Genomic DNA, 18,646 nt, shown 5'->3' with positions numbered 1-18,646 from the left:
AAAGAAATGTGGTAATTGTAATGACTTCAACTTTTCAATAGCCAAATTCCCTTACTGTCGCCCACGTCCTGCAGTCTACTATCGAGTCGAGGATTACGAAGCTTATCCTTATGTCGCGTTTTCGAAGCCACTGCGGGACGTGGAGACCGATCCTTCGGATGAGACTTATAAACCAAGATCCCGTGACGCAGTAGGTGTTGTCATGAAAAAGTTCCTCACTGGTCAAAGCCGCTGAGTATCGAGTTTAGGAATAAATATGCAGTCCTCCTCCGGCAAATAGTGGCTCTGAGGTAGTCGTCTTCGCAATTGAGGAATGAATTTGGAAGAATTAATCTATGGCCGCGCGCACTTTTTGAGCGTAATAAAAATAGTTTTTTTCCAATGGGTGGCTCATTGGTCTGTCAATATAAATTTTTTTGGAGAGTTACAGTTCCGCAGCTACACAAATCCATGCTTTTAACAGTTTAATCCTTCACTCAAATATTTTAGATTCACGCAGTACGTGTTTTCAAAAGCATCGGAAAAACGCTGAATTTAAATAAAATATCACTGCGAAATAGCTCTTTAACGATTTACAACAAAAGTTAAAGCGGTGTACACAAAATATGTCATTCGTTTGAATATAAAAATGAAATTTCAATACTCTCTACATATAGATTCTACGGAAACCCTGGAGGGATACCTGTTATGACTTATTTGTTATATCTCTTTTGTTGTGATTTAATTTTAATGAATTATTTGTTGCTGGTTAAAACTAATTGTAACGTATTTATGTAGAATGTGTAGCTTGGCTTAAAATGATATGTTAAGATCTAGTTTAAGTATGGTTTTTAATTGATTAATTTTAGTTTAATATCTTATATAATTTTGGCTTCTTAATTCTCATCTGTTGATATATTTTTTGTTATAATTTAATTGTTATTTGCTAAATGTTATTTCTTGTAACTTAATACTTGTTACTTAATTCTCATTTGTAACTTCCAAATTGCATTATGATTGAACACATGAATATTACTATCATTTTATCTTGTTGTTATTGATAAATACAAAAGGCAAAATATTATTTTTTTTTCTGAAACTACACATAGTATCCATGACTCACGTCACGTTTTGATTTAAATAATCATGTGATGACAAACAGAAAATAGCTTATAGCACAAATAACAATATTATCTATTTGTCCTTGGATATATGATACAGGCAAGTTTGTGTACTGACTACAATTCATAAAAAATTAGTTCAGTTAGAATTAAATATGTCATTCAATAATAAACGTAAGCCAAACAACCACGTTCTCCATGTTAACTTTACACTTCAGCATAAAAAAACTTCCTAATGAATAAGTCATTACAAGTAAAAGTCAATGTCCCTCCAGGGCTTCTGTAGATTTCTTCTGATTTAAGAAATATTTTTAAAAATCAATTTGTAAAGTTAATGTTGTGTCTAGAGTGTAGTAAATACAAATAAAAATAACTTTTAAAATATCTACTGATAAGTTCTTTTACTCTGGTTTCAAGCTGCCAATAGCTTGGTCAAAATTGAATTGTCTTTTCTAGTTTTATATTATAAATAATTTTTATTTCTTTGGAAGCTTTTTCTTAAATAAAAAGTATTGGTTAATAGCAACTCATAATTATTCAAAGATAAATCAACAAGCCGAGGTAACGGGGATAGGGCTGTATCAATATATCGATACGTATCGATATTCAAGAAAAATATCGTATCGAAAAGTTACTTCCAATACGTATCGGACAGACATTTGTCCTTCAAATTCTGTTTAAAAGATGGGAATTTCAATCACCAAAGATTATGATTTACTTTTTTAAATTAAAACCTTCCATAATTATATAATTTCTAAGGAAGTAACACAGTTTTTATACTTATTACAAAATACAAAGATAATTTTTTTTTAACATGTTTATTTTACTGTCATTAAAAGTTTTAATTGAAATGTTATTTTTAAAGACAATGAGACAAGAACTTTAAAATGGGTAATAAAACACTTAATTGTTATAAAATGTATGCATTAAAATGATTTAGAAGCCTTTTCTGATGGACTTGTTTCAGAATCCAATATATCGCATATCGCTTTAAAAAATATTGTATCGTATCGTATCGAAATTTTAGGCTAAACGGGGATCAGGTGTCACAGAGGAGAGAGCCTCCGATGCCGACTAGTAACACCCACCGTTTCCTCCCATTCAGATCGGAATAAAACGGAATAGTCCAGGAATAATTTAGTGAGTAAATTGTGGCCTCACAATTTGTTTGAAAAACGTCAGTCTGCATTAGACTTATCGATAGATTTTAGTTGTTGACAAGATCACAGTATTGACAATAACACTTTACATTGTACAACAAGGCTAATGAAGGATGTGTAAAGGGCATAGTTCTGCTAATCAGTGACCTTTCCAAATCTTTCGGTGACGATTCAGTTGTACCAATGTCCGAATTCCTTTGCTTTAGAAATGTGTTCTTAAGAAAATTGATGTAACCTGTATTTGTGTCTAGGTATGAAAGGATGAAAATGTTTAATTAAGGATCGTTATCCTTCCAATATAGAACTACAGTATGCATGCACATAAAGCTGTATTTTCAGCAACCACAAAAATGGCGAAATTCCTAAAAGCTTTTAATATTCACTTTATACCTATGCTTTTCACTCACTTATTCGACATTATTACATCAATTATAAAATTATTATATGATGAATACATGAAATATATATATATGGTTTCATTAATAGCATGGATAGGAAGACTTTTTGTAAAACACTGAAATATAGTAATATAAAACTTTATGGAGAGTTTTCATATCCGTCGTATATATTTTCCACGAGACCATCCTGTAGTCCATCGTTGTGGTACCCTTCACCTTCGGACTTAAACGCCTTGTTGTTAAATGTATATTTTGGATGTTTGAAATTTATAGTGACGATGTTCCCAGTTTTCTTTGTAAATCTGCAAAAATTAATTCCTTTAATGATTTTTAAAAGTAACAGGAAATTCATGATTATGGAGTTTGCTTTAAGGAAAAAATGTCTTAATACAATTTTTATACTACATCAACAAATATTTAGCTTTATTTATAGAAATTATCTTTTTCATTGTCATTTTAAGGTCATATGCAACGTTTTCTCTCTGTACTGTACAGTATCACATACATCATCTCCCATATTTTCTTAAATTTTTCTTAATTTAAAGCAATAGTACTACCAGATGTCTATATTGAAAGTCTTAAAAATTTATTGTACACAATATGCTCACCTCCACACTAATAAAACCGTGAAGAACACAATATTCAAGACGATCACAGTTATAGTCAATCCAACTAAACCATATATAAAATCAACACCGAAAGGGAATCCTTTGGCTGCAAATTAAAACAAAATTATACAAAAATATTGGTTCTCTCATAAAGCAGAAGTAATGATTGATTTTTTCACATTGAATTAAAGTGATATCCATACAACTGAAACTATTGGATGTATTAACTACATTTATGCTTATATCTGTTTAGAGTTTTTGACGTTCATTCGCAATAGGAAAATCCTTCAAATAAAATCACTTCTTCATACAAATGTACCAATATTTAAAAAAAAACAAGTTCTGGCTTTATCTACATGAAAGGAATTTATTTAATTGAAAACAAGAATGCGAGATATCTTACTTTCTTCGCATGTATCTCCACGGAATCCTTTTTTACATCCGTCATGGCATTTTCCTGTCACGTGATGACAAACACGTGATCTTTTACAGAAGATCCCACACTCCTTTGTGCAATTTTGTCCGTACGTGCCGGGTTCACAGACTACAAATGAAAGGATATATAGAGGATATCTATATTGTGTGATTTGATATTGGCTTTATCCAACGAGTTGAAATGGTGTATATATTCGCGAGGCTTGCCGAGCGAATATACACCATTTCAACGAGTTGGATAAAGCCAATATCAAATCACACAATTATAGATGTTCTATTTATCTCATACGACTTTCATTTTAACAAAACTTTGAGACTTCCGCTGCGAAACTACATGAATGTTTGCTAAATTCAAATTGATGACGTACACTTGATGACGTAGCGCCGTTGATGTTGACATCCCTCGAAAGAAAGTAGATCTTGTTCAAAATTTAGAATTTTTGCTATCTGCGTCTTTGAAAACATTATGTGACAATTGCTGGAGTTTTACATCAAACGGACTTCTGACTGAAAGTTGTAAGGACCATTGGATCATGAAAATGAACTCGTTTGGACGATGACGGTACAAAACGTGATAGGCAAGGCTAGGGGCCTACTGGTAGATTCATTGTTGATCCATGGTAAGTTACGTTTCTAGGTAGGCATACGTAGTATAATATAAGAAAGCATTATTGAAGATGTTAAAGGAATCTTATAACAACAACTTAACTGCTAGGCTTTACTTTCTCCGAAAACGATTTAAAAGGGGGGGGGGGTAACATCCGTCTTCAAGTAGCCAATACAGGTTCCTTGATAAAATAAGACACTTCTTTGACATATATACTAGCCTTTTTCTTGCTTTTAACGATATTATCGCTCTTTATCATTCATTTTATTAGGGCAATAATAGGGATCACAAATAAAAGTTTCAAATAAAATTTTGAAGCGAGGGATCGTGTCAAAACCGGAAGTGCTATTGATAAAGCATCTACCAGTTGATAAAGCACAAGTTTATCCAATGACCTGTATCACCCACACGTGTGAGATAAAAGATTTATATTAACTTGAAAGCTTAGTTTATACCGGTGAGTTAAAGTTGTCATACAAAATCTGAATTAATCATAAATCATGTTAGAAAGGTCGCTATCATAATTGAAACTTGATCCTTGTTACGCATACATAAAAATTTTATCTATATATATTTCGCAAACTATTGCGCATCTCTATTTTATCAATTGGTATATTGTCAATATCAGTTAGCTTTAAAGCAATGAAATTTTAACCGGTATTCCATGCCAAATACCTACAATTTCTGTGAATATAATGCTTAAATAATGTTGATATTTATCTACTGATATTACAGTGATGGATAATGAAACTTGAGCTAAGGAAACAAGATGTGTTTGTGAAACACTGATGCCACCGTATGGCAACATGGCGAAGTTAAACTTTCTCAAAAGCAAATCAAATATGTTGGAATCTAAAATTAGGCTTCTTACAGGAAATACAAACGTTAAACATAAATCCCTAATTCCACCTGTCAAAAGTTATGATCACGGTTAACGTTTATATCAATTGGTCAATCTCCGGGGTCAAGGTCAAAGGGTCAAGGTTGTTGATTACTTAAGAAAAGCCTTATTAGAAAATATTACATATGGGACGTATAAAAGCCCTAGCCCTTACCGTTAAAAAGAAATTGCCAAAGTTAAAGTTTTAAACGTAGGTCAAATCCAAGGTCAAAGGGTCAAAGTTACTGGTATCCAATGAAAGATCTTATGTTACACGGATTACGTAAATTATAAGTATGAAAACCCTTGCCTTTAGAGTTCAAAAGTTTTTCCAAGGATATAGTTTATAAAATGAAGGTCAAGTTCCAAGGTCAATTACAAATGGTCAAAGTTGTTGGTATCAAATAAAAGACCTTGTCACAAGGACTACATATGTGTAGTATGAAATCGCTAGTCTTACATGGGCAAGTTCAAGGTCTTTTTTAAAGTAGGTCAATCTCCAAGGTCAAGGTCAAAAGTTCAAAGGTATCCACTGAAAGGTCTTTTCACGAAGAATACATATGTAAAGTACGAAAGCCCTAGTACCAACCGCTCAAAAGTTAAGGCCAAAGTTTAAGTTTAGAATTTTGGTGTAAAAGTGTGTCAAACTCCAATTTCAAGGTCAAAAGAGGTTAAATTTAGGTGGATAGTAAGAATGGTCTTGTCACAAGGAATATACCTGTGACTACTCCAGCATGCTAGAGGTTCACGGCGAGATACTTTTGACTTGGCGCCGCGTAACCTCTAGCATCCATTATAAAAATTCTCGCCGCTGAAACCCCAAGTGAAAATAAATCATTTTATTAAGAAATAAGGCTTTGTATATTAACGAATGTTACGAAATAATAAAATACTCAATATTTAGGATAAAACTTACACATAAAATACTGTTAACCTCTCGTATTAGCAATAAATCCATTATTTTTTTTAATCGAAGCAGGAATTGAAACAAGTCGTCTGTTTAAAATTCGGAAATGGAATTCAGATAATCGACGAAACGAAAATAGTGTTATGCAACGAAAATTTCGTTTTGTGACAAGCAATCCGCAAAATTAATGTGAAGTCGAATCGAAAGTACTTCTGGTGACAAATTGGAAAAATGACAATTTTCATTAATTAACAATAATGCCCACTGAATAAAATGGATTTTATTATTTCTTGTGACTTTCTTACTCCATGCAAACACGTAAGTACCTGAAAATTACTTGTTAACAGATTATTTCACGCATAATACGTTCCGCCCAAAATCTCAGGCAGAACGAGCTCGTTAGAAAATGGCCTTCGGATGTAAGAGTCCGAGGTATATAAGGAGCGTAGGGACGTTAACCGAGGCTCTTACTCGTAGGAGTAACCTGTGACATGTTAAAGCCATAGCTCCACTAGATCAAAAGTTATGGGCAAGGTTTAAGTTTTGCAGAAAAACAGATAGACAGACAGACAGACGGACGGACACGACAAGAACTATATACCCCCAAACTTAGTTTACGGGGACATAAAAATAAATTATAAAAGAAGTTAAATTCTATTCATTGCAGAACTTTTTAAGTATCAATCCAATTTAAACAAAAGGGAATTACTAAATACCCTATACAGAGGTATATCCATATTATGTTTATGTATATTCCTAAACTGAATCATTTTCTATGGCTAAAAAGTAAAATATCTTACCAAGTAAAATAACTTACCATCTGTACATTTATCTCCACGCATTCCATCTGCGCATCCATTCAGACAAAATCCCGTCACGTGATCGCAGGGTTCTCCGTCTCTACAAAATCCACATTCACCAGAACAGAGATGCCCATGACTACCAGGCCCGCAAGCTGTTTGAAATGGTATAATTGAAGTGTGTTTGACTCAGCGATAAGAAAGTGGATTAAAAGTATTTACTTTATTTCAGACATGCCTGACGTGGTTAACTAATAAAGCTTACTTTCATTGCAGTAATCACCAGTGAAGCCATGGGGACATAAGAAACAGGTGCCCGTTGTTACATTGCAGAGTCCATCTTTACACGTGTTGGGACAATCCACACATTCCCCTTCACTCTGTAGAGTGTCAGGACATCCTGGAGTTTAATTTAAATTTGATTTTTAAACACAAGATATAGAATGAAAACATTAATTTTCTTTTCTTAAAGTTAATACTTCTGCTTCTTTAATAAACATACTTATAGTCATTAGTTTTTAATTCACTGACAAATTAAATGAACTGAATCTGAATTAAAATATACAAGTATGTTAATATCATACATTGATTATATTACATCATATTACATGTATGTTTTTTTAAATAGAAAAATATAGAAAAAATAATTTTAAAGACCGTAAAAAAATAATAGATATATACCGTAAACTTCAACCTCGCACAATTCTAAAATTGCGATATTTGAATAAAATGGCGGATATGTGACTTCCGGATTTCTTTCATTGTAAATGATGACGTATCTGCCCCACGTGTCACACGTAAGAGCCATGACAGGGGTGGGGTATCCCGGTCTCTCCGTAAGCGCGTGATAACATAGCTTGCCTTTATGTCGGTCTGTGACGTTAGATATGTAGAGGTAAAATCCCGCGAATCGTCCTCTGTAATGGGCCTCTGCAAAGAAAGTTATGAAAATTGGGGAGAAATATCAAATTTTCTTTTTCTATTTCTATTTATTTTTTTGAAACATTTTTCTTCTTACAAAAAATTAACAAAATTATACAAATATCAAAATTTTATTTGAAAGGATACCCGGTATGTGTTTTGTATGCATCGAAAAAAGTTGTTACATACCATATATAACAAATAAAGAAAAAAGTTTCACGAGACAATGATTTTTATTCTGATTTGTCATGCCATGAAATCTTTATTCACATGAGTTCGCGTACCTATCAATTATACCGAAATTTTCATTAAATAACAAAATACGTAATACGTATAATGATAACACAAGGAGTGCAACGCATTTTAGGTCACCTGGGAACCCCTCGCTTAATATTAAGGCTCTCGAACAATTAATCTTTAATCGAAAATTATAAAACACAAACCAATCTTTTTGGAAGGGACCATTCTTTATGGTTCTTAATGCATATGATTTCAAACGCATGTTTTACAGCAGCAGCGATGACACTTCTCCTCAACTTCGCTCAAATATCCGTTGTCCGCAACGCCATGACGTGACGTCACAGGCGCGCCCATTTACCCAAAAAGGAACTAAACTGTTTGAAATGCTAATCTAGATGATTGAGGTCATATGCCAAAAGAAACCAGAGACAAGTTAGTAGACATTCAAGAAAATTTAAAATGGGGAGGTACAAGTACAGCTGAAGTATTTGTACTCGTATCTAAACGTAATATCGTTATCTCTAGTTAATTTTGTTTGATGGGGTTTTTTTTGGTTCCTTTTGGGTAAATGGACCGACCGTGAAGTCACGTCATCGCGTCGCGGACAACGGTTGCACTCCTTGTGTTATTATTATAGGTATAACGTATCTTTTTTATTTACCGAAAATTTCGGCAAAATGGATAGGTACGCGAGCTCCTGTGCTTTATTTTATATTTGTCGCTAATTTTTCATAAGATCAAGTTTCCTCTCAAGGAGAAGGGAAATGTCTAATTAGAAGCTCTTTTCTTGTCTTTCTTGAAGATTTTGAAACGATCGTAAAATGTTCTGAGTCTTATTCAAGGATTGCTCCTCTCTGTAGTATATTATGATTTGGTGGTTATGTTCTAACAATTACCCCAGTGTTGTTCTCTGTTATATAAAATGACTTGCTAGTTATATTCCAAATCTCACCCGAGAATTGTTTTGTATGTAGCATAATGACTTGGTGATAATGTTCTAACATTTACCACAGTTTTGTCTTGGCGGTAATTTTCTAAGTCTTACCCCAGTTTTGCTCCTGTCTGCAGTATATTATGACTTGTTTGTATTGCTCTAACACGTACCCCAGTATCCTTCCTCTCTATAGTAAATACTGACTTGATGGTTATGTTTTATGTCTTACCCCAGTGTTGTTCCTCTTTGTAGTATATCCTGACTTGGTGGTTATGTTTTATGTCTTACCCCAGTATCCTTCCTCTCTGTAGTAGATCTTGACTTGGTGGTTATGTTTACTACCCCACCTCTGTTGATTTTTCCGTGAAATCCTGGTTTACGATTGGTTGAAGTCTGTCACGTGAAGGCGGTGGATTACTTGTACCCGGTCAGTTGTAAATCCATACCCGGTCAGTAAATCTACACTCGGTCGATGTATTACGTCACCAACACAAACGTGACGTCATAATAGTCACAGTATAAGCGCGATGAAGCATTTAGCAGCGAAAACCATTTATAAAATACAGATAAAACGTAAATGTTTCATCGGTGGGGTAAATTCGTTACATACTAGTAGTCATTTAGTGACAGAGTATGGGATGATACCTGGTTAGTAAATTTCATACCTGACTCGGCTCCGCCTCGCCAGGTATGAAATTTACTAACCAGGTATCATCCCATACCCTGTCACTAAATGACTATGTAACTAAATAATAATGTCTTACCCCAGTATTGCCCCTCTCTGTAGTAGATCCTGACTTGGTGGTTATGTTTTAAGTCTTACCCCAGTATCCTTCCTCTCTGTAGTAGATCTTGACTTGGTGGTAATGTTTTATGTCTTACCATAGTATCTTTGCTCTCTGTAGTATATCCTGACTTGGTGGATTCCTACAATCTTCTCCAGATCTACGTACCAGGAGGCATTAGTCTTCCCGGTATGAGTTACAGCACATGAATTTTTATTTACGTTGGTCAATCTTTTCCCGTCCACGGCTTTCTCGGCTTCCCAGCCTTTCCGATAAGTCGAGGACTGAACAGCATGTTTCTTTAGAGCTAGATTTTCTGAATGAAAGAGGGGAATATTATACAATTATGGACTCTAGATCTTTTGGTGTTGAGTATGGTTTAATTTTGTTATTCACCAGAAAAATATTCATATTGACCGAGGCGAAGCCGAAGTCATTATGGATATTTTTCTGGTGAATAACAAACCATATTCAACACCAAAAGAGTCCATAAATGTTTTTATTATATAGTCTATTTATAGTCCCTATATAATCTATACAAATGCAAACAGTTCATAACACTACATATGCACGCGCAATGACCCTCCGGTGAATACGGCCTCAAATCCGGTGAATATGTAGTGTTATGAAATGTTTGCGCTTGTATAGATTATATAGGGAATATAAATAAACTATATAATAAATTATTATAGTGAAACGCGTTTACTACATTAATATAGCGAAACGCGTTTATTACATTATTATAGTGAAACGTGTTTATTACATTATTAAAGTGAAAGGCGTTTATTACATTATTATAGTGAAACGAGGTTATAACACTGTGAAAAGGACGGTCGAAAGTTTAATTGTTCCCTTTTACAACTTTCTTGTTTCCCAATGAGTGAAAGAATGCACGGCATGATTCTTTAAACCTCGATTTTCTGAATGAAAGAGGACTAAATTATTAACGTTTACAATGAAACACATTTCTAAAGAAGTGTCAGGAGCAGACTCCCTATCCAAGGTCAAACTGGCTCTCTTGGCTATCCAATGAGTCAACGACATATTTATTTCTGATTTAAAGCTTATAATACTTTTTTTATTCGCAGAAATCTTCTGACCGATTAAAAATGCACCTAATCCAATCATACGTTTTGGAGATGATTTTGCTTGAAACCCGTGTTTTCAGAATATATAAACTGTTTAATGTCTTTTTTCGTTATTAGTATTAATGGGTTAAAATAATCAAATGAATTTTATTAAATTTTGTAAACTTATAAAAAAAATTATTACGTTTTATTATCGATCAAATTTCGGGAAAAACATTCTCGTATATATTCTACTCTTTGAAAATGTTAACCGGTTAGTGTTATCAGATTTTTTTAACACTACACCATATGTTTCATTATTTGGTCCAATAACTGCAATTGAGGAGTCGAATTTTAGAAAAATTATGAAAATACAACAAGTTTGCTCATAAAGATCCAAATTTAAAAAACGTTAAATATTATTTAAACAAACCTTTACTGCAAATGAAAAACACCTCGTAAAACCTAATTTTGTGTGTTAAATTTTTCACTTTTTATATTTATTTCACTATTTAATCAAAACAAAATTTTAAATAACAAATATTAGTCTTTACTTTATACATTCTACGCTTATATACAAAAATACGCATGAAATAATAAAATTGGCGAGCTGACCGTATACGAGAAAAACAAGTTCTTGTGTAGAAAAAACATAATTACAGTACCTTTAGTAACCATTGACATTTTCTAAAAAAGTAATGGAAGCCGTTAACTATTTTGTGAGTGTTTTAATACATTTATCCTACTTTTTAAACTCAAGTTCCTAATCAGCAATTGTATTTTAAACCACTACTTTGAAGTACGTTTGAAAAGCGCACACGTGAGGTATATGAGTCATTTGACTCTGTTATTTCGCGCGATCTCATCAACCTTTTTTCATCAGGGGCAGACTTATTTGTTAATTCATTTAACACTGTAAATTCTCATCAACCTTTTTATGATCGGAATGATTTATTTGTTAGTGTATTATTTATATCGTGTCCTACTCGACTGGATAACAAAATATAGACTGCAAACACAAAAACTAAAACCACCTTACATCGATGTCATTTTTATTCGAGTCAAAAATCTCAAGTGAATTTCTATATTTATGCAACATTGTTGTATAAAATTAAACACTGTCTCACCTATATATAAATGAAAGCAGACAAGTTAAATATTTCTTGTGTTATTTGTCTAATCTTTAAATACGGAGCAGTTAAAAAAAATACATTAAGAAATCTAGACACCATTTCAACGTAAAAGAATTTGTCTGAAGAATTTCTCCTTAAATTTAAGATTGGAATTAACTGCTTTGGAGAATCATTTTAACTTACCCAATTCCTTTGAATCCCCAATGATACAGAAAACAATCAGATACATGTAAACAATAAGCATCATGACGCGAGGTTGTTTTCTGTTTTCTAGAAGCTGAGATAAAAAACAAAAGTTAAATGAATGTAGGTCACTCGCTGCTCTGTAGATTTTTATAAACTGATAAGTGGCACTACAGTGGTGTAAGAGTTAGTTACGACTTGTACTGTACTAAATTGTTAAATTCTATTACGCTTAAAAAAATCTGACAAACATCAATGTTTAGCAATTTATAAATTCATTATATCTATATACCTCCTACATGAAAATTAAGCATGTTGTAGAAATAAATATTAACCCAACACAGTAAAGCGTTTTAGTCGAATGTGTCATTAAAATTATGAAAAAAAATACGGAAGCGTATACGCGTAAGAAACACTCGGAAACATTTCAATTTGTATATTTTACAATCGAATTTGTTAAAATGACATTTTATTCTATAATTGTATACAAAGAACGAACTGCAATGTTTACACATTAGTCTTAAAAAAATTAGACTTAGATCTGTATATGTTTATTAACACATAAATCTCTATAATTTACACTTTATGTGTTGTAGTTGTTCACTTTTTGACGTAAAAATCTGTATTTACCGATTTTAACTTATTTGCCTTTTACGCTTTAATTTTATTTTACCACATGCATGCAAACTATATTAGTATTTGTCTCGCATCTTAGGTCTCTCTGGATTTTTTTTCGAATCGAGAAGTCGCAACTGACGCTAAATTGAAATTACAACACAGATAAGTATAAATATCACTCAAACATGTTTATCTTTTTAAATTTTAATGTCACCATCCTCAGCAAAACGTGAACTCACCTAAAAAATAAAGTAAATATGTACAGATCTGCGAAGTACATATGTAAATACCCGGTGTTTGGTACATGTAGGGGGCTAGGGGCATAAGACATTGTATAACTTATTTATTTAAGTGTTAGAAATTTTATTTCAAGGCATATGGCATAGGCTTGTGAACTCTGGTCTTTTTATAAATTATTGTGTACTTAGTTATATAGGTAAATGTGTGTCATAAATTGATTTTGTAAAATAAGTTTTTTCTAATATGTATACTAAAGGTATTGTGAGCACTCAAGCTTAACCTTCCTCAACTTCCACACCTCCCATACGCTCATAATGTCAACGTGTGGGAGACCCGAAAAAAAAAGTAAAAGGTGCATAATGGCATTACGTTATAAATAATCTCTGATAGTTTCATTAAATTTTATTCAGAGGTAAAGAAGGAATAACGTATAGTGATGGGTACTCTAAAGCGTATCAGACGGACGGACATCCCACTCATTGTATACCCCCTCACTTTTCAAGGTGAAGGTATAATGAAGTTAAGTATCAAAATGTTTAAATAGCTTCCAATAGGATTCAATGACCCTGTCAATCATTTGCATGGTGTTTATTTTTAAGCAATAAAAAATATACCTTAACAAACCATGTATTAGTGAATTATCTGCAGTATACATTATGTATATGTATATCTAGTCTGCTATATTACACGACTTAAAATACATCATTTTCATGCAGAGATAAGTAAATATCAGTCATTCATAAAACATGGCTTGTAATCATGTATATAATTGTCATTGAGTTTCCAATGAATAATTTAAGAGCTCCTCATGCAGCTATTTAAACTCTGACCTAAAAATGCTACATACGATTAAACAAAATAACAGTGTTGTGTCGGCAACCCACCCCCATCCCCCCCACCACACCCCCCACCCACGTCCAGTTCCTCTCTGAAAATTTTAAGGTTGGTTGAAACTTTCGCCCCTTTTCGGTCGATGTATCAGATACTTAAGTTTCTATAAATGTTCTTTTTTAGAATGTTGGTGCAAGAAATATGAGAATAAAAACACGTTTTTGTGGGAAACACGGTCAAGTTCTTAAAGATAACTAAGGTTTAGAGATTGACAAATTAGTGAGAATATGTCTACAAGTACGCGAAAAAAGTTAACAAGGAAGGAAAAAACGTTAATACTTGTTTGTTATTTAAGGCGATTTGCATGTTCCCTAAATAAACGAGGATCAAAAAGTCATTTAAATCACGCCAATAACTGGTAAGCTGTTGGTTTTTGGTAACGAGGTTATTTCAGGTAAATAAGTTTTTGTTAATAACATGGAGCATTTAAATCAATAGATCGATACACCCCGACCCCAGTACACGCCAACAGATAACGACGTTTTGAATATTTGAAATTTAAATGGTCTACTGTACACATACTAACATACCATTAGAGTGAAGTGGATTTCTCGAAACAGGTAATATACGTGTATTTTTTTCCTTTCCAAAGGGAGGGGCTTATACTTGTTAGACTTACTATAAGATTTGTTTTGTTCTTTTGACCAAAATAATCTGTGACTTTTTAAGAACTTAATATTTTTTTCTATAGATTTCAAATAACTTCCTCTTTTTCTAAAATACCAGTTGAGTACACATGTCCGCAAGTACAGATCTAGAACAGTCCCCACTTTGTTTCTTTTTCTTAAATATCACTTATTTTACAAATGATATTTTTGCTTACGTTAATAAAGGGAAAAAAATTCTAAAATGCGATTCAAATGTTTACAAAATCAGAGCTATAAGGAGCATGAGTCTTTATGAATTTGGTTTGTTTGTTTTTACTCAATAAATAGTTTAAAACACCCCGTATTTAGACCCCAGCCTTTCAAGGAATTTTCTATGTTATTACATGTAAATGTTAACAGGTATATGATCTAATTACAAAGTGTCATTCTAATACAATGTAACCTTCACCAGAAACGAGCATTTTAGCAATTGATATGCAATATATTTCATTTAGTACTAGTTAAGGAATTTGGAAGGATGAATTCTGTAAATTCTAATCCGCCTACTCGTTTTTCCTCAATGTTGCGAAAAAGGTTTGCCCGATAGGAGGTTAAATGGTGCCCCGTGTCAAGGATTACAATTACCTTAGCACGATAAAGATTGTTTCTGAGTTTGGCTCTGAGTAGGCTCATTTTACTTTTTCTCGCCGACATCTGGCTGAAATATTACCGAATCGGTTTAGAACATTAATAAATCAATTAATCGAAGATACAAATTAATAAAATACCTGTTTAAGCCGAGAAATGCTTTTTGTCATTTGATTGAATTGATTGTAATCATTTAATGTTTTGATATTACAGGAGGATGACGTAATTGGGCGGAAATGCTACCTGTATCAGCTTCATCTCTTTGTTTCCTTATCATTCAACTCATTCTCATCCGTAAGTATCCTCCCGCCCTTGTCAAAATCTATTAATATATTGACACCTAACTTAATTGATACAACCACCTTAACTTGTTTTGAACATATTTTATTGTATAAACAAAATGACTGGAAACAAGTTCTTTCAACTTACGAGTTCCTCTCCTTAACCTTAACTATTCTGACTTTCATCTGTAAGTTAAAATCGCCTCCTCCAGGATCCCTTTGACATAAATCAAGTGAATTTACTGGTAACTCTCAAATAAAAAAGGCTCCGGATTAGTTTGTATACATATAAGTATCCTCATCTTTTCCACCCATAACACTGACTGAACATAACTACATTCTGTAGACTTTTAAATATCAGGTACAATGTAACTTACATGTAATTGAGTAAATTGACACCCCCTCCTATATCTCCTGGACAACCAACTACAGTAATAATGGATCACTAGAATACAGGTAACATATAAAAGACCCCATCCCACCCCGCTCCATAACACCAATACACTTATGTCCCTTCTGAGTATAGACAGGCCAAATATATATACTTGCTCAATAAAATGTACGTTTCCCAATTTCTATATTACTCATTTTATCACATTTTGACGCATTTCTAGCTTCTGTCTTCAATAGCATAATTTATTTATTATTCATTAAAAAATAGTCATATTACAGAGTTTATTTAAATGTCAGAAAGGACACTTCTGTCCACAAGGTCATTATTTTTTTAAGTTTATTTCTAATTTTATAGATGGTCAGACAGACGTCAGTGATGGTTCGACCAGACAGGACCAACACGAGTGAGTTATTATCTAACGACGAGTGTTAAAAGGATATCAATTATCATTTATTTTGGTAGAAAGGGGAGGGACCGGGTCTAAAAATGTAGAAAAGGTTCATCTGTCATTTAAAATGAGGTGGAGCAATCATTTAGTAGCGATGTTTTCTATATTGTACTATATACATGTACTCCTACATGTATATGATTCACTAAAAAGGCACAACATTTGTCCATAGTTCTTTTAGCTACGAAATCTTTTAAGACATTAAATGTTAATATAAGTAAAAAAAAATACAGTTTAAGCTATTTATATGTATCGAACTTTCAAATTATATGTATGTCAAATGACTGTACATGTAATATTTTCAGTAATTTTGATTCTATTTATTGCCTATAGTTCTTTCAGTACTTTGATTCTTTCTACATTTCAGTACTGAAGTGACAGCTATCATTGTAACCGCCGTGATGTGTGGTCTGGGGCTCATTATCTGTTGTTCAGGGATCATCCTCTGTTGTTACATCAAGTGCTGTACCGGTGGTAAGTGTACAATAAAGGGGCGGATCTATATAGCAAGGGGTGTTACGGTGGTGAGTATACAATATAGGCACGGATACATGTATATAGATTAGCAAGTGCTGAGCTGCATGGAAGTTTGTGTACAATAATGGGAACTGATCTATAGCAAGGGTATTCTCTTTAAAGAAGTGGACAGGCTATCGCCTCGCGATGTAGGCGATAGCCTGTCCACTTCTCTAAAAAGAATATAGCAAGGGTTGCACCGGTGGAAAATATACCATATACATGTAGTGCGGATCTATAACAATTTTTTAATGGTGGGATGAATTTAATGTTTGGGTGGATCTCTTGCAAAAGATGTAAATGGTGGTAAGTGTACAATTAAGGGACGGATCTCTAGCAAGTGCTGCACCAGTGGTATGTGTGGAGGATCCGTAGGAATTTTTGTACCGGTAGTATGTGTACGTAAAAATAAAAAAAATAATAATTCATGTAACCTTCCTCAGAAAATTGAATATAACTTTGAAATCAAATTAATTTTTTGTTACATGAAAATATAAAGGGTATCATTAATTCTACATTTTTGCCATTTAGAGGCGAATATTTATTATATATAGTCAATGTGTGATTATCGGAAGCAAAGCTTCAACGCAGCTTTCTTTCATAAAAAAAAATCCTACTGTCTTTTCATTTAAAAAAAGATGGTTTTCGTTTTCTTTTTATGTTTAATTTTAAAGAAATATCATTTGTCTCATTTATTTGCGAATTTGTGAAAATTTATATAAAAAATAATGATTAAAATTAGTTTCATGTACTTTCAAATTTATCATTTCTCGTATACTTCACTTTCTTTGAATACTCAGTCCAGAATTACTATTAATTATAGAGAAATTTTCTTTTTTAGAGGGCTGCATCATTTGACCACATTGTATGAAGATCACCTTCCACTGTTATTGACTATCGTAATAAATGTTAACTTATTGTCAAACTGACTTTGTTAAATAAAGAAATTAAATCTATACGATTATTATTATTTTTTTAATTTTTGGATTAGACAACATGATATGAGGATGGCTTGTTTGACTTATTCCTGTTCGCTTCTTGGAGATGTACATGGGAGACTTTTTTTTTATTCAGTGGGATGGAGTTGCTTGCTTCTCCCCCCCCCCCCCCCCAAGCCCCTGGACCCGGAGGACCGGTGGTTTCCTGTTGAGGTTTTTTCTTCCCCTTGTCACTGGTTCCGGTTATCTTAAGGTGTTAGGGTGCTGGGCATTCCTACTCTCAGACGGGGCAAGGGTAGTACCTCATGACCAGTTATTGAGGGTTCAAAGGGGAGGAAGGTCCTGGGTATTAGAAAATAAAAAAGTGGTTATCTAGCGTATGCTCTAAAGTCGCAGACTAAGGAATTGATCCTTACATCATGGGTTCGAATCCCCCTGCGGGATGTAGAGACAGGTTCTTCGGATGAGACCGTAAAAACCGAGATCCTATGTCACAGTAAGTAATGGCACAAAAAGATCTTTCACTGTTCAATCATCTTCAGTGATCCTGAAAGCCCAGTACAGATTTAAAACTTGCAGCCCTCCATCGGCAAGTGTTTCAATATGAATAAGAAATTCTGAGAATGGAGTGTTAAATAATCTAACAATTTACAAAATTAACATTTTGAATTAAATTTTACGTGCGCTCTAAATGTTAATGAGGCACCTGGTGTGATGAACGATTTACAGAAATGGAGATGAAATTAAGTTGAACATTTTTATTTAGCACGCAGACACACATAATTTATAAGTTCAATGTAAAACTTTTTCACTTTTCAGAAAACTCTAAAAAAATTAGTGAGGCATTTGCCTCACTTGCCTCAATGGTAGTTACAGTAACGGCCTTGCAATATAACGTAAATTGCGTAAAACTAGCATTCTCAACAC

The 18,646-nt window shown here is 33.2% G+C and overlaps 1 protein-coding gene across 1 annotated transcript; it reads right to left on the bottom strand.

Moving 5' to 3' along the window:
- Positions 1-2,740: 2,740 nt before the first annotated feature.
- Positions 2,741-12,316, bottom strand: LOC134260543 (uncharacterized). Its single transcript, XM_062743095.1, has 8 exons — positions 12,159-12,316; positions 9,873-10,091; positions 7,577-7,825; positions 7,161-7,295; positions 6,913-7,050; positions 3,670-3,810; positions 3,267-3,372; positions 2,741-2,960 (listed from the first exon to the last, which is right to left on the bottom strand). The coding sequence occupies exons 1-8, from the start codon at positions 12,220-12,222 to the stop codon at positions 2,798-2,800; spliced, it is 1,215 nt and encodes a 404-aa protein (XP_062599079.1). The 5' UTR covers positions 12,223-12,316; the 3' UTR covers positions 2,741-2,797.
- Positions 12,317-18,646: the final 6,330 nt, after the last annotated feature.

Source organism: Saccostrea cucullata, unplaced genomic scaffold (assembly GCF_032062105.1).
Source record: "Saccostrea cucullata isolate Sc308-1 unplaced genomic scaffold, CSIRO_AGI_Scuc_v1 ctg3141, whole genome shotgun sequence".
In the NCBI taxonomy this organism is placed as follows: domain Eukaryota; kingdom Metazoa; phylum Mollusca; class Bivalvia; order Ostreida; family Ostreidae; genus Saccostrea; species Saccostrea cuccullata.
The sequence above is the reverse complement of the archived record's forward strand: the minus strand, read 5'-3'. Positions and strand labels throughout refer to the sequence as shown.

What these genes read in the sequence shown, in the direction of transcription:
- LOC134260543 (XM_062743095.1), bottom strand. Translation starts at nt 12,222, where the DNA reads ATGATGCTTATTGTTTACATGTATCTGATTGTTTTCTGTATCATTGGG. An exon ending in GTGCGAGGTTGAAGTTTACG is followed by an intron (nt 7,296 to 7,576) that starts GTATATATCTAT and finishes ATTAAACTCCAG; the next exon opens with GATGTCCTGACACTCTACAG. An exon ending in TGGAGATACATGCGAAGAAA is followed by an intron (nt 3,373 to 3,669) that starts GTAAGATATCTC and finishes TTTAATTTGCAG; the next exon opens with CCAAAGGATTCCCTTTCGGT.